This window comes from Oncorhynchus tshawytscha, linkage group LG26, assembly GCF_018296145.1.
Source record: "Oncorhynchus tshawytscha isolate Ot180627B linkage group LG26, Otsh_v2.0, whole genome shotgun sequence".
In the NCBI taxonomy this organism is placed as follows: Eukaryota; Metazoa; Chordata; class Actinopteri; order Salmoniformes; family Salmonidae; genus Oncorhynchus; species Oncorhynchus tshawytscha.
The window spans coordinates 25,066,842-25,083,890 of NC_056454.1; the positions used below are offsets into that span (position 1 = coordinate 25,066,842).

General features: G+C 43.3%; 1 protein-coding gene across 1 annotated transcript in view; it reads right to left on the bottom strand.

Annotated features, from left to right (window-relative positions):
• Positions 1 to 2,702: 2,702 nt before the first annotated feature.
• The window catches only part of LOC112225027 (unconventional myosin-XVI-like), a 180,939-nt gene continuing 166,592 nt past the window's right edge, over positions 2,703 to 17,049 (bottom strand). Inside the window, 2 exon segments of the mRNA XM_042306657.1 lie at positions 2,703 to 3,897; positions 16,667 to 16,752. Of these exon segments, the coding sequence (XP_042162591.1) occupies positions 3,718 to 3,897; positions 16,667 to 16,752 (266 nt within the window). The 3' untranslated portion in view covers positions 2,703 to 3,717.

The window sequence follows — 17,049 nt, forward strand, 5'->3', positions numbered from 1 at the left end:
ACACACACACACACACACACACACACACACACACACACACACACACAGAGACACAGAGATAGAGGACAAGGGAATGGGCACAATTGTGCTTTATTGCTGTACAGGTATTTATAAAACATTGGAAACAAAACATGAAACAACACATATATAATTCTGATTTTCCACAAACACAATGTATGCAGGTAAAATATACTGTATGTCTGTCAAAAAGAAGGGGAAGAAAACAACAACTATGAAAACAAGGCTGTGATATATACCTATGTGCTAAAATATGTATCATTGGAATACTGTACATGGACTGAGAACAGTAAAATGCCCTTCTGCACTGGCTTTAGCACCAGACATCTGGTCTAGGAACCTTATGACAAAGAGAGGGAGACCTGACTATGAATGAAAAATGACAGTACCTAGTTCTTTAGATCTGTTGTGAAGTCAGAAAACACATTGGGGATCGGGGTTGGGGGACATATGTGTGTAGCTTTTACTGTATTTTAAGGTTTCCTTTGGAAGGGGAAACATGGTAGGGTGACAAGCGCATAGGAGACATGACAGTGTGAAATGGCAGTGTGAAATGGCAGTGTGAAATGGCAGTGTGAAATGGCAGTGTGATGGCAGTGTGAAATGGCAGTGTGAAATGGCAGTGTGACATGGCAGTGGCAGTGTGAAATGGCAGTGTGAAATGGCAGTGTGACATGGCAGTGTGACATGGCAGTGTGACATGGCAGTGTGAAATGGCAGTGTGAAATGGCAGTGTGAAATGGCAGTGTGACATGGCAGTGTGAGACAGTGCAGTGATTCACAGTGTAAAGGGTAAAATGATATTCAAATATCAAGCGTTAACTGCCGTGCATCGGTGGGTAAGAGGAAATGATGAGTGGTCAGATCATGCAGAGAGACAAAGAACTAACATCCTGTCTGAAATGCCTTAAAAAAGTATGCATACCTCTTCATCCATGTTTTCACTGCTTCACTAAATCATTCATAGTAGTATGGGATAAATAGACACAATACAAAACAGGACGAACCTTAACCCTCTTTAGTGGTGGACCTCAGCACATCGGAGTAGGAGTGGTACACCTACCTATATGAAGTGATTTATTTTGTGTGTAGGATACTGGTATTGACTGGTACTGTCTCAATGTAAGTAGTGTATACTGTGTGCACTGTGGCAGCTCTGTCCAATAGTCATATGTACATGATGTAGAACTACAATATGACCAACTGTATTGTTCTATCCAGACGTGTTGTTTCACCTCCGTTCCAATCCTAAAGCATCGTCCAATCACATATAGACATGGTATCTTAACACTATCACTTTGAAATACTGTATTCCATTGTCGTTAGCAGAGCTTTGGTGTTCAGAAGGTCTGGTTATGTGGCTCACTCCTAGTCAATGTTTGATGTGATCTTCGCCCAATTTCTATAGAAAATGTAGTGTTTCTTATCACATACACACTCACACGCACACACGGCTCAATCAACAACCAAGGACGCGCTAGTGATGGCGCTGCTAATTCCTAATACAAGATCAATCAGACTGTTGAAGGGTGATCAGTGTAAATGAGAAATCAATCAGAACTATTGGTACTTCCTGGCTTTTACAGTCAAACCAATCTTCTAAGAACCAACGGCTTGCAGAGGCACACCCATCCAATTTACCATGGTCAGATTACCCTCCCCAATCATAACCGTAACCATTAGGGGGATGTTAAAATATCTGATCCTATATCAGTGGTTAGGGGCAACTTCTAGCTACTCCTTTACGATGTGGAAACCCCACCAAACATCAATATTGTGCAATTTATCATCCAAACAACCATCAGACAAATGATGGAAACCTCAGTCTTTCGCCACTGTAATATTGTCTTACAATGGTGTCGCAGGGAAACAAACAAACAAACTAAATAAATACAGTATAAAGAAGTTTCATAGTAGTAGACAATCATTCCGCAAAAAAGGTGTTCACATTATAAAATAAACCTCTTCTCTTTGCCTCAGTCATTGCATTAAACCCAAGACAATCATATAATTCTCCATCTGCCATATAGACAATTCTCCAAATCCCTTTCCATCTTCCCATTTCTGTGCTATTCTGATATAGTAAATTAAAACATTTGACAATTAAACATAGGCCATTATTTACAGGGAGGTTACCCTGGCAATGCCCTCTGACCCCTACAGTATCTTGGAGGGGGTGTTGGGATGTTGCAGGGTTTGGGAGGGAAATAAAGAAGGTGATTGAGGAGGATGGGGTAGCTTTACATGAGAACTCTGTTGTGCTCCAGTTGCATCCTTGAAATGTACAGAAAAGTGTACAGGCTCCTAACATTGATTTACACAAGATAGAACATATCAAATGGGACGCTAATATGAAGAAAGTACCATTGTGGTTTAGAGCTTATTTTTCTGAGATGTTTGTAGAATAAGTCTAGATAAGTAGTTAATTGAGAGACTGCGACAGATAGTTGTGCGTTGGTCATCTACACTGTTCTTTATTCAGTCTGTTTGTGTGCTCTACACAAACACATCAGTAAAATACATCAGCCATAGCTGAGGTTGACTGGCCTAGAGTCCCTTTTGTATGGCACTAAGCCCAGTAAAAACCTTACAGGACATTGATACAATCTGATCACAGGTGATCTAGCTACATGAACTAGCTACTATGGCCATCGTTGTAAAATACAGCTCTGCTATTGTCTTGCCTAGTCAGTAATATCTGCCCGTGTTTTTTTTTTACGCTAAAGCGAAAGGCTGTTGGCTAGCTGGGGATGAAACAAGTGCACCATGGGATATCGCTGAGGTTTCCCTGACCCCTGAACTCTGAGCTATTGTTGCCAGGGTTACAGAAGCACCTAAAGCACCTTGTAGCGTGAGGCTAAAGCGGTAGCTGATACCTGAAGGAGTCCAGAAGACTAGAGACAGGAGTTTTCCCTGGTCAGATCACATGGTCAGGAAAACCTCCTGGTCCTAGAGATGATAACTGGTCTGTAAGCCAGAGCAGTGAGGTTTAACACAGGAGATGTTTAAAGGCCTTGGCTCGCTTGTAAACTTCAGACATGTCTGGAGGGAAGGGTACACACATGTTCTGTTGTGCCCATAGGCACAGATCTAGGATCAACTTACCTTCCCCATCAGCATCAGAGGGTAAAGACAAAAACAGACCCTAGATCAGCGTCTAGGCCGGGGCAGCTTCATCCTAGTGCGCATCACACACCTGACACATATAACATCACACAGAGTGACATCAGCACCATGTTTTGGGGTTTGGTGTTTGGGCTGGGAGATGTTGCGTAAGCAGTAACTGCATGGTAGGCTTTGATAGAGAGAGAACGTGCACCATATTTACTACAGACAGAAAACACATAGGCAAACCTCATTCCACATAGCAACTATTGTATGTACAGTCCTCTCCTCTGTTAGCCTACATCCAGCTTGTTAGAGAGAGAGAGAGAGAGAGAGAGAGAGAGAGAGAGAGAGAGAGAGAGAGAGAGATAAGATAAAATGGATCCTGATTGCTGCTCTATTTTCTTTCTCCCTCCTTTATCTGTTAATGCTCTTGTGGGTTGGGCAGTCCTAGCCAATGAAATGCCTCTCTCTCAGACCTGTCCTTTGCCGAATGGGGTGGCAGACATGGGCAGGAGGGCGTGGCAGGAGGCAGACAAGAAAGGCAGTGTGAGACATGGAAAGTGGGCATATCCCAGGTTGGACATCCTCCCACTATGGAGAAGACTTCCTATTAGCCCTGACCAGTGTGGTGGGTGGGGTTTGTGGTGTTCCGTTGACGTCCCGTTGGTGCCTCCAGTCGGCCCGCCCCTCACACAGCGCCCTGCGCCAGCGGAGCAACTCCCCCAGGGTGGCGGCCTCGTCCCCCCCACATCCACGTAGACGCTGGATCGCCTGGCGGAAGGAGAGGGGTTAATTAAATCATGTAAAAATGTACTAATGATCTCCTATCAATCTCATCCTAGAGAAAGCAATAAACAGACAGCATAGAGTACAATACAGTAAACTACATATAGCCAGGGTGAGTATGAGTAAGATGCGGAGGGGTCGGTAATGACCAGCAGTGGGGTAATAGAGGAGGAGGATAGGGAAGGATAGGGAAGACCAAAAAAACAAATTTTAGCTCATATCTCAATGGGTGTCTAAAAGAGCTGGAGGAATACCTCTGATATATCATATTCATATCCTGATCATGATCTGGTTGGCGCAAGCCTCCACATCAGCTGAGGTGAAATAGGTCACACCGCAAGAGTAATCTGGGCCTTATCCATCATTCTGAAAGGAGCCATAATCATTGAGTTGATTCCCTCTCTGTTCACTCTCAGTGGGCCAGTTCCCTTCTAGGCTGTTAGAATGGAGGCAGAGGAAATAAACCTGTGCTCATCAACTGTGGCCCACTTATATATCAACACTAACAGGGATAAGGTGTGTGTGTGTGTGTGCTAGTGTGTTTGTGAGCTGGCAATGGGCTCTGACAGGATGGTGGCAAGAAGCAGCAACCCCTCACATACTTGCTTCACCCATAAACCCCCCCCAGCCTCCCGTCAGTGTCTGTCCAGCACGTCATCAGTCACCAGCCAGTCAATACGCAGGCAGATCAATCAGACAAGAATTCCAATCATCCACAGCCACTTAATGCCAGCGACCGACTAGCAACCAACTGATTGTTGCTAAGGGCAGAAACTGAAACTCCTCATATAGCTTCATCACTGTATAAGGGTTTTCAATGTAGTGGAGAAGTCTCCAAAAATGTTTGGTCTAACCCCTTTCCCCTGGTTACAAACCCACTGTTTTACTGACTTGGGTATAGAAGTGAACCTGTTGCGTTACTGCAGTAAACAGAAGCTAAGATACAGACATGCACACAGTCTGTGTTGTGGTTAAGCTATTGCTGCTATGCTGATGATGTTGAGGTGATGGTGATTCCTGTCTGTGTTTTCCATCTCTGTTCTGTTCAGAAGGGGAGCAGAGCGTCACAGCTAAATAAAACCACAGCAGGGACTCATACCGCAACATTTTCCCTGCACTACGCCAAGCACACAGTACAGCACTGACGTACTCTAGGAATCCAGGCCACACACACAAACGCACGCATGCATGCACGCACACAGACACACACACACACAAATGCACAGTAATGCGCGCACACATTGACAGACATATCCACACACATATATTGATAGCCTGTACCAGCACAGTGCTCAGTGACCTAATCTATAATTTACATCCCTGCCAGGCTATTCTGAGCCATGATGCCAGGAACACCGGCTACTGGAACAGCAGACATGCACACTGTGTCCTACTGTCGAATGCACGTTAGGGCTGGGTGATATGGACAAAATATTATATCACAACAGTTTTGACGGTATTTGTCGGTATTTTATGTCTTTGAATAATAAAAGTTCTAAATATGCTTTATGAGTAGTTCATGACACTAGGGTGGCAACGCATAAATTATAAGTGACTTCAATGGGGGTTTCTCCATTTATCGTGTTCAATCCAACTCCAAACAAAAACGTTTTTATTTTTTCATACATTTCTGCATTTCCTGTACTTTTATTGTAATTTCAACACTGTGCAGCATGATATGGGCAAAACATATAGGCCGAGTTAATTGTTCGCTGTTGGGATCATGGAAATACATTATTCTAATTCTAGTTAGAATATAGTGGGCAGCACCTTGAACACATTGCTGTTTGACATTACAACAAATTAATAAACCAGGGAGGAATTCATTGACAGGGTAAAAACTAAAGTGTTAGTAAGTGTTTCCAGGTGACCCTAATTAGATGTTATATGACATGTTTTCTTACTTCATGTAGCTAGTTAGCTAGCTAGCCAACATATTGATGTTTCACTTATTCCTCTCTGATTAGATACTGTTGCACAAACATGTTTATCAAGGCCTACACCAGCACTGGTACCAGGCAGCGTTAGCTAGCTAGCTACGTTTGCGCTAAGTACATTTAGAAACTAACTAGCAATTAGCATGAGCGGCTAACACAAACTATTTTAGCAACACCTTGCTAAGAAAAGACAAACTATCAGATAGTAGTTTGCAGACAGTAAGACACACAAACGAATAGTGTATAGAACGCCTGTGGAAAGCAGCATGTCACCAACATTGTTACATTCATCTGACCATGGAGAGTGAACGGCAAGAAAGTGCTTGTGACTCAGTGATCAAGCAACTGCTCTCTCCTTGTGTGAGAGGGGGCAGGGCTTGGTGTGGTTAGCAGCATGCAGCAGCAGGAGGAGAGAGATGACTAGTAGTAGCAAACAGAGTAAACTATAAAAATGGATATTAAACGCATCGAAGTAGCGTATCACAGTTAACAAAGCAAACATTGAAATACCATTATAGAAGTAAAAGTTTAAAAAACGCAAACCGGTCTGTTCATCAGTACCGATATATAGTAAATTACGGTATACCACCCCGCCCTAATGCGCATGCACGTGCGCGCGCACGCACAAGATAGAGATGCATGGAGACACATGAACAGACAAACAAACCCAATGACATTATGCTATTCACAAAGACACATTCATTTGTCCACAGTGACGGATTGTGATTCTATGACTCTCTCTACTCCTTAATGAGTGACATCAACCACATCTGGTAGTCTGATGTTACAGTAGCCATGGAAAAGATGAAGCAATTAATTCCCCCTACACACAGACAGACAGACAGACAACTCATTCCTCTATTGGTAGAATATTAAGTAATTTAGTTTTTCAAATGAGACAAACGATCAATTGCCACAACTGACAAGCACACATACAAACATGTTAAATTGAACACACACCCATACACTCAGACAGACACGCACACATGACTGCAAGTGCACGAACACACACACACTCTCTCATTTTATCTCTATATTTCTCTCTCTTGCTCTCTTAAATGACTCCTCCCCTAGCGAGAGACGGGTATAAAGCAATATGGTAATATTATGGTAATGATATGGTAATAAAATGATAATCTGGGATGAACAGTGGTCATTCTCAGCTGCCAATCAAAGGTTAGGGGTGGCCAACTCCCACTGGGATAAAACACTGGGGAAGCAGTTTAGAACAGAAAAGCCATGGGGAGAAATCAGAAAGAACAACATAGACCAGTACACATCAACTGATAGGTTTAACAGTAAAATAGGTTGAACAGTGTTTTTTATTTACCTAGCCATTTTATGTGCTTGTATCTCAGGGATTCTTAAAAGTTGGGAAAATCATTGTCCGACAGTGTCACGACTTCCGCCGAAGTTGGCTCCCCTGCCTGTTCGGGCAGTGCTCGGCGGTTGTCGTCACCGTCCTACTAGCCACTACCGATCCCTTTTTCGTTTGTCTGTTGGTTTTGTCGTATTAGTTTCACCTGTGTGTATTTTAGTTTAATTGTTTTTGTATTCCTGTTATTTGGTGGTGTTCATGAGTTTTATTCTCCGGACTATTCTGGTCCTGCTTTGGATTATTCACCCTGTGTGTTGGGTTGACCGTTGTTTTGTGCGCCGGAGAATAAACTGTCTAATAATTGAAACCTGCTCTCTGCGCCTGATTCCACCCACCTTAGTAACTCGTGACAGACAGGGAAACTTTATTTTTATAGTTGGAAAAATTCATAATTGTTGCTTAAAATGCATATTTAGGGGAATTTTATTTAATTACATTTATTTAATTTGATTTTTTTTTTGTTGTAATTTTCAAAATATTTTCAATATTATTAATTTCCATGTCGGCTCTGTGCCAGGAAATGCGCTTGTCCAGAGCAAAGGACCACAATTTCAAACTCCCCCAAAAAGTGTTTAAAATTCTAAAAACAGTCAAAAAATAATAATGACTGATAAAGGATCTCATGTAGTTTCTATTTTCTGGATTTTTTTCCCTATTTTTTTCTGTCATAGTTGAAGTGTACCTATGAAGTGTACCTATGTACCTCTCTCATCTTTTTAAGTGGGAGAACTTGCACAATTGGTGGCTGACTAAATAATTTTTTGCCCTGCTGTACGCTTGGGGTCATCGTCCATTTGGAGGACCCATTTGCGACCAAGCTTTAACTTCCTGACTGATGTCTTTGTCACACCCTGACCATAGTTTGCTTTGTATGTTTCTATGTTTTGTTTGGTCAGGGTGTGATCTGAGTGGACATTCTGTGTTGTGTGTCTAGTTTGTCTGTTTCTGTGTTTGGCCTGATATGGTTCTCAATCAGAGGCAGGTGTTAGTCATTGTCTCTGATTGGGAACCATATTTAGGTAGCCTGTTTGGTGTTTGGGTTTGTGGGTGATTGTCTCCTGTGTCAGTGCCACACGGGACTGGTTCGGATTTACACGTTTGTTGTTTTTGTAGTTTATTCATGTATAGTTTTCTTATTAAAAACAAACATGAATTTCAACCACGCTGCATTTTGGTCCTCCTCTCCTTCGACGGAAGAATCCCGTAACAGTCTTGAGATGTTGCTTCAATATATCCACATAATTTTCCCCCTTCATGATGCCATCTATTTTGTGAAGTGCACCAGTTCCTCCTGCAGCAAAGCACCCCACGACATGATGCTGCCACTTCCGTGCTTCACGGTTGGGATGCTGTTCTTCGGCTTGCCATCCTCCCTTTTCCTTCCAAACATAACAATGGTCATTATGACCAAACAGTTCTATTTTTGATTCATCAGACCAGAGGACATTTCTCCAAAAAGTACGCTCATTGTCCCCATGTGCAGTTGCAAACCGTAGTCTGGCTTCTTTATGGCGGTTTTGGAGCAGTGGCTTCTTCCTTGCTGAGCGTCCTTTAAGGTTATGTCAATATAGGACTCATTTAACTGTGGATATAGATACTTTTGTACGTGTTTCCTCCAGCATCTTCACAGGGTCCTTTGCTGTTGTTCTGGGATTGATTTGCACTACTTCATTACTTGTGTCATGCACGAAGTAGATGTCCTAACAGACTTGCCAAAACTATAGTTTGTTTAACAAGACATTTGTGGAGTGGTTGAAAAACGAGTTTTAATGACTCCAACCTAAGTGTAAAAATTTCTACTTCAACTGTATACTATACTGCTATGTTCAAAGCATTACACGACAGAGACAAAATAACATAAATACAGCTATGCGCAAAATGTGTCTGGATTCAAATCTCTAGTCCACAGGTGGGACATGTACCCACCCACACCATTGGGGGATGGGGAGGACCATCCTCCTCAGCGATTTTTTTGTTTGTTTGAAACATTGAAAAAGTTAGCCTTTTTAGATAAAACATTACTAAATATTTTCACGTCTACCAAATAATTGATTAAAACACACTGTTTTTCAATGAAGGTCTCCAGTAGCCTCAACAGCACTCTGTAGGGTAGCAATGTAGTGTAGCCGGAGGACAGCTATCTTCCCTCCCCCTCTTGGTACATTGACTTCAATACAAAACATTGGAGGCTCTTGGTTCTCAGCCCGTTTCATAGTTATTATTATTATTTTTTAAATTCCCCAATTTCATGATATCCAATTGGCAATCACAGTCTTGTCCCATCACTGCAACTCCCGTGCGGACTCGTGAGAGGCGAAGGTCGAGAGCCATGCGTCCTACGAAACACGACCCGCCAAGCCGCACTGCTTCTTAACACACTGCTCAATTAACCCGGAAGGGAGCCGCACCAATGAGTCAGAGGAAACACAGTACAGTTGACGACCGAAGTCAGCGTGCATGCGCCCAGCTCACACAAGGAGTCGCAAGAGCATGATGGGACAAGGACATCCCAGCCGGCCAAACCCTCCCCTAACACGGAGGACACTGAGCCAATTGTGCGCCGCCTCATGGGTCTCCCGGTCGCAGTCGGCTGCGACACAGCCCGGGATCGAACCTGGATCTGTAGTGACGAATCTAGCACTGATCAGTGCCTTAGGCCGCTGGCGCAACTCAAGAGTCCGTTCTATAGACTTACATAGTAATTATGACAACATCTGGAGGATGTCCTCCAACCAATCAGAGCTCTTGTAGCAGGAATTGAAACCCAATCAAAGGATCAGAGAATAAATCTAGTACTAAAAGCATAAACTACAGCTAGCTAGCACTGCAGTGCATAAAATGTGGTGAGTTGTAGACTCAAAGGGAGAGAAAGAAAATAGTTATTTTCAACAAATTAATTACTTCAAAAATTAAGGAGAAGCAAGAGTGAGAGATGTCATCTTTTTTTCACTTTCAGTTTCACTTAGCTAGCAAATGCAGCTAGCTAGTTTATCTACACAAACACTCGGCTCAAACAGAGGGATGCTATGTTAGCTTACTGGCGACGACTATCCAACACAACACTGGAACTCTTCCAAGTCAAGGTAAAGCTTTTGGTTTTATTAATTTATTGCTTACTGACTAACGTTACTGGAGGATTGTATCGGGTTTACTAACGCATTAGTTCTATTAGCTATGTTGACTAGGATTTTACTTTAGCTACTGTAATATGTGGACAACTATGTAGGCTGTGTGTAGCAGTTTTGACATGGTTTGGCTTGGAAAGGTTTTTTCGCCTGGTCACATACAGCTGATGTGTTGTTCATTGAAGTCCACAAACAAAGGGAGAAGGTAAGAGGAAGAGAGTGCATAGAGGAGAGAAGGAATACAACGCTGCTGCTTATGAAAGTGAACTGTGTTTATGCTTGATTCATTCCACTGATTCTGGAGCAAAACATTTCTTAAACGGAAGCAAATGAAACAGGGATAAAAACACCTGAATTTGTCCAATAGAAACTCTTGTTTACAACTGTTGGACTAATGATTACACCCTAGATAAGCTAGATGCAGGCAAGAGTGTGCAAGGAGGTATTGAATGTGTCACATGTGTCACTGTCTGTTGTCTCAACATTTTCTCTAGACCTGTGTGCACCTACATCGTAAACTTTCATTCATCCGCTAGGCTGTAGCAAACTCAGATCGGTATGAGGGAAATTTGAGTATCATGTAGTAGCCTAAACCTATCGATGTTACATTGAACTGGGTGAATGGAATATGAATTAAAGTCATCCAACAAAAAAAATATAAATAAGGCCATGCTCATGAAAAAAACAACTGTCCTCCCTCATCATAAATGGCACTGACCACCACTGACCCACACACAGACTGTGTCCCAGAGTAATAATCCTAATAAAGGAAAAGATAAGGACCTTGCTGATATTCTCTCTAAATAACACACACATATACACAAGAGAGAAAGCACGAGACAGAAGGAGTGACCGCTAATGACCTAGATGTGTGGCCTCCCTGCTCCACACGCATGGCTTAGGGAAAAAGAGAGATTTCAGGGAACCCAGCAGGACAAAATCACACGCACGCTTCAATTCTGAGAAGGCTCTGTGTGCGACAGGTCAACAACACCAGACCTGCATATACACACGAACATACACAGACAAACGACACAAACACATATGTCACATTGTGCACACACACTCTCATGTAAGACTGGGATTATCCTGAGTGGATTGGATGTGGGGAGACAAGCTCTCATGCCTTTCCGCCCAGCCCCGTCCTCTACATACCTCTTTCAATCACTCTCTTTATCCCTCTCTCTATTCTTCCTCCCCTAGTTTCTGTCCCTTTCCATGCCTTAGGAGAAGAACCAGAGTACCCTTTGGGTGCCCCCTAATCCCCCTCTCGCCTCCCTCTGGCATTGTGGCACAATTGGGTCCTTCAGCAGTCACTCTACTGAACTGACCAATGGGAGAAAACAAACAAACAATCATGTGTTTCCTTATGAGATCAGTGCAGAGCACCACTGTCTACATGCACTAAAGCCCACCCGTTCATTGCCAATTAAAAGCTATCCATCCCCCTCTTCCCTCTCTTCCCCATTCATCCCTCCTTCTCTTTCCCCGCTCTTCTGATCTACTAATCCCACATAAACACAGTTTGGAATGTGGCTAATAGAATGGGATTGTGGGTCGCGGAGTCTTTCGCACCTCTTCAATGAACTCATCATAATGGAACTGGGACCGGGTTCCAACCATCGAGAGAGGCAGGCCTGATTAGATAGGGGGCGGAGGATGAAGTCATTTCAGTCCCTTTTGAGTTTTCAACACCAGTTAACTTATCATAAGAATAATGAGTTCCCAAGGTTTAAAATGAAGGGCTTTTTCAGGGCAATGCTGAATGCATCTTTTGTTGCGTTGTTACAAAGACAGCAGGTGCCCTGAGGGATATTCATGGAGGATATAGGAGTTACTTTAATCTATAACTATGGGACTGTGGTGTACCATTCTCTGTTACATTTTAATGTCGAATGGAGATTCACTATGGATGTTTCATGATCGCTGGAACAATGCTAGGCTGTCTTTTGAGATATACAGTATAACTAAATTCTCAATCACAATGCATTTTTCCATAGTCACCCTACATCCATCTTGGCGCTCATTTGCGTGAATTGCAGCAAACGTTTACAATTTTGCTTGACTGAACCAGAAATCAAGGGTCATCAAAGAGACACAGATATAGGTCAAGGTCCTCCATATCACCTCCATCACATGGAAGCAATGTAGCAATCACAAGCAATGTCCTTCATTAAATAATCTATGCCGATCCTTTCAACTATTGTTTTTCAATCCTAGTCAAAGAAAATGAATGAATTGATGAATGCCACTGTGAAGGAAAAGGGGACGGGCCCCATGAATTCAGTATAAACATAAACAAGCCAGTAGATGAGCAGAGAAAAAAACAGTGTAAAAAAACTGCAGCTCTCTTTTGTTTGAGAAGATAACAGATGTGGACATGAATATACACCCACTTTTAGTACACTGTTGTGAATGAGTGTATGTGTGTTTGTCTGTGCTTGTGTGTGTTTGTCTCTGTGTGTGTGCGCGTGTATGTGCGTGTGTGTGCACGTCTGCGTGGGCATGCACGTGCGTGTGTGCGTGTTTATGCATGTGTGTGTGTGCGTGTGTGTGTGGTCCAAGGACAACCTCCAAGAGCATCCCTCACCCAAGGACGTCTGACAGAGAAGCTGAGAACCAAGGTCTGCACCCAAACATATGATTAACGTTCTCCAAACATGTCCATCTTTGAGTGGGGCCTGTCCAGGCTGTGATTATGTGGAGGCAGCTCCCTAAGCTACTTATATTGAGGTTAGCCCGGGGTCACTCCACTGAGCCGTACGACAGGTTGGTTTACACCCCAACTCTCATTGAGCTGCTCCATAGGAGAGAACCACTCACTGACAAACTACCTCATCTAAACTCTACTTAACGCTAGCCATTTCCCTCCACCACCTAACAATCTAACTCCACCTCACCAACTAGGAGTATGTATACCATTAACTCTCTCACTGCCCTTTCCTGACTTACCCTATATACTTTACCCACTACGGGCCACTTCTCTGCACACTTCTGTACTGCAAACTGTGTGACTCTAGCTCATCTTTCCACCTGACTCTCTAATTCATTGCCTAAAACATAGGCAATAATTTACCCCCTCCCCATAGACATTTCATGGAATGAACAATACCGATATTGCTTTAGCTTACCCTCCTATTGGCTTGGTGGAGTTTTCTCCATATTGCGTATAACTGTCCAATCCATTCAGATGAACAACCTGTAGTAGGTGACTGAGGGTTAGGGGCTTAACCAGGGATCACTCCCCCCAACCCTTAGCTGAATGTCAAACCAGAGAGTGGAGCACAGAGTCAAACCCAGAGCTGCAGTTTCCTTTCTGAGCGATGAGCGGAAGAGAGTAGGATGAAGCTGCCTCTTATACACGCGGATCCAAGATCAGTTTTCCCCTCCGAATGGTTAAGTTTAGGATTACAGGGATGACAATCTGATCCTAGATCTGTGGTTAGGGGTAACTTCTCCTAGGAGCAGGGTGTCAGGTTACAGGAAGTGGATTGAACAAGAAGAGGAAGTGTGGAAGGGAGGGAGAGCATCGAGCTAGAGTATGATACGGTCAACCACACTCACCCCGTCCCTAATATGAGGGGTGCTCCCGCGCCCACTCTGCCTTAGAGTGCAGCCCCCGCACCGAAGGGCGAGAAGTTGAGATGACCCCTCTGGAAGAAGATAAAGAGAGAAAGACAGCCATATCCTTTAGTATGGAGGAGAGAGTGAGAGAGAGAGAGAGAGAGAGAGAGAGCAGAATTCCCCAATACACTACTGTTAAGATTCAATGGGGACATACAGTAAGATCAAAAAGCACTGCATGGCACCTGACATACCCTGAATCCATACCGTGTTCTTTGACTATCACATGCTGGTGTCATTGAATGCTTCAGTGGATTCGTAGCATGGCATATTCCAGTCATAAAAAGGGAATGCATATTCCACATGATACCATGTAAGGGAGACATTAAAAGTTCAGAGAAGGAAAGAACACATGTTTAGAGACACCAGAGAGTAACTTAAAGAGTGAAAGAGAGTTCTTCCAGAATGAACCTGTCTAGAGAGTGCTACTCTGTCAGGAGCTGTTCTGAGCCAGAGTAAGAATAACTAGGCCTGTCCTTAAAGGGGCAATCTGCAGTTGCTTCATCCATTTTTGGACTGAATGATATGTACCCATTGATTCTTGAAGAATATAACTTGTAAATAAATGTCTCATGAGCTTAGGTCAACTGTCATACCCCATCAGAACCCCAAATATAAGCTTGTTTTACTCCAATGTTTATAAACAAATGAAATGCAAACAAACATGGTTAAAAGTATAATTTTGATACCATGGATGGTCAGTCCTTGGATCCATAGCTCTGTCCATGAATTATAGAGTGGTTGCATTTCTCCAGCCCATCCCTCAGCTTTTACCAAAACATGGGTGGGGAGATTTTTCCTTGTTATTGTTTGAACAGCTGTTTTAACAGAATGTGCTGGAACATCAATCTTTAACACTACACATTAAGTGTAGTGAGGTGCGTCCTGGCTGCAGAGAAGTCAGGCGCAGGAGAGCAAAAACTGATTTACAACTGTGTCGTTTAATATCCATAAACCACCGTCAACAGAGTAATACGTGAAATGGGTCAAACAAAATCTGGAAAATACCAGCATACCGCTCATAAGCACTACAAGAAACAATTACCGACAAGGATATGGGGGGAACAAAGGGTTAAATACACAACATGTAATTGATGGAATTGGAACCAGGTGTGATGGAAGACAAGACAAAACCAATGGAAAATGAAAAGTGGATCAGCGATGGCTAGAAGGTCGGTGTGCCTCCTCGGCATTCCCGGGAATCTCATGGGAACACTGTCCCCTGAGCCGGTCGGACCGCCGGTAGGAATGTTCTTGTTCGCTTCCTACTGTAGCTACACGCTCCTCATCTTAACTCACATTTGAATCCCTATCAGATCCAATCAATAATTATGAAGAATGATTTTCCCTGGGTTTTAACAATGTGGATTATGGGGAGCAGTTACATCCTGGAATCTCCTGTTGAGGACAGGTTGAGGACAGGTTGAGACAGATAATGTCAGGGTAAACCAGAGGAAATATTGGTCGGTTTTAACCCATGTCCATTATATTAAATTGAAATCTTGTCATGATGAGACCTGCTCTACAACAGCCTATGGATTTGACCTTGGCTATGTGAGAAGTCAGTCAGAGAGGACAATTACAGTGATTAGGGTTATGTGGAGCCAGGAGTTTTTGACCAGGAAACTTGACCAGGAAAATCTCTGGGCCCTGGTCAGATTTACATTGTCAGGAAAAACACATGTATCCTCTACTAGTTTTGTGGAGGTGGTTGTTGTGTGTGTGTGTTGAGATAACTGGTTTGGGATAGTTGTGGTGGTAGTGAAGAGAGTTAGTTCAGGATCTGGTGTCAGGGTGTAGGGTTTGTGTGTGTGTGTGCGTGTGTGTGTGTGTGTGTGTGTGTTAAGTAACTGGTTTGGGATAGTTGTGGTGGTAGAGAAGAGAGTTAGTTCAGGATCTGGTGTCTGTGTGTGTGTGTGTGTGTGTGTGTGTGTGTGTGTGTGTGTGTGTGTGTGTGTTAAGTAACTGGTTTGGGATAGTTGTGGTGGTAGAGAAGAGAGTTAGTTCAGGATCTGGTGTCAGGGTGTAGGGTTGTGTCTCTTTTGCTGCCGAGGTGTTATTGGTGTTGCAAACGTCTCTCGCAGTAGGATTGATTCTGTCCCAGTGAATATTTCATGCCCTACTTTAATTATTAAGGCTCACAGCGCAAGTGTGTGTGGGTGTTTGTGTGTTTATCAACTGACATGAACTCTGTGTGTGTGTCAAGGAGCTTCATGGTTTCAACTTGGTCATTTGACCTTGATCAGCCTTATATGACGCAGTCATGGGACGGTGTGATGGGGGGGGGGGAATCCAGTCCTGTAACCATAGACCACAAGCATTGAGTGTCTTGGGAACTAGGGGAAGATCACGTCACAAGTGAAAAGTAAAGTTCAATACTGCTACTGTTAGTCTTAATGAAAAAACCATCCTTGTGTGTGTATGTGTGTGTGTGTGTGTGTGTGTGTGTGTGTGTGTGTGTGTGTGTGTGTGTGTGCAGTGCAGGGTCAGTTTCACTCTCCACAATGAAAGGGCAGTGCTGTAATGCCAGCATATTCATTGAGATTCAACTCTAAAAAGACGATTTAGAGAGGTCAGGCAACCTGGTCTAAATAAGGTAACACAACTGAGGGCCAGGGCTACTGGAACCACCAACACAGTCTCACCGACAGAGTGTCTGTGCCTGTATGTGTGTGTGTGTGTGTATTTACCTGAGTGTGATGGCTGTCCATATGCCTGTGCAGAGATGATGAGCTGGAAGAGTTTGACTTTGTGTGACCCTCATCTTCCATTGACCCTGAACAGAAAACAAGTACACACACACACACAAACAAACGAAAAGCACACACAAACACACACACACACACACACACACACGAGGGAAAGACATCAGCCAGTGGAGCCACTATGAAAGACAGAAGTGGAGAGATGGATAAACAGAGTACCCGAGGAAGGGAAAGCCTTGCAGTGGAGGGGAGGAAAGTACTCTGTCACTCTAGACTTGCATTGTAATACTGAATCACTCTCAGTTTCTGGGTCAACCCATTTAATACTTCCTGTCTATTCTCTTGTATCTATCGCCTCCCTTCATCTC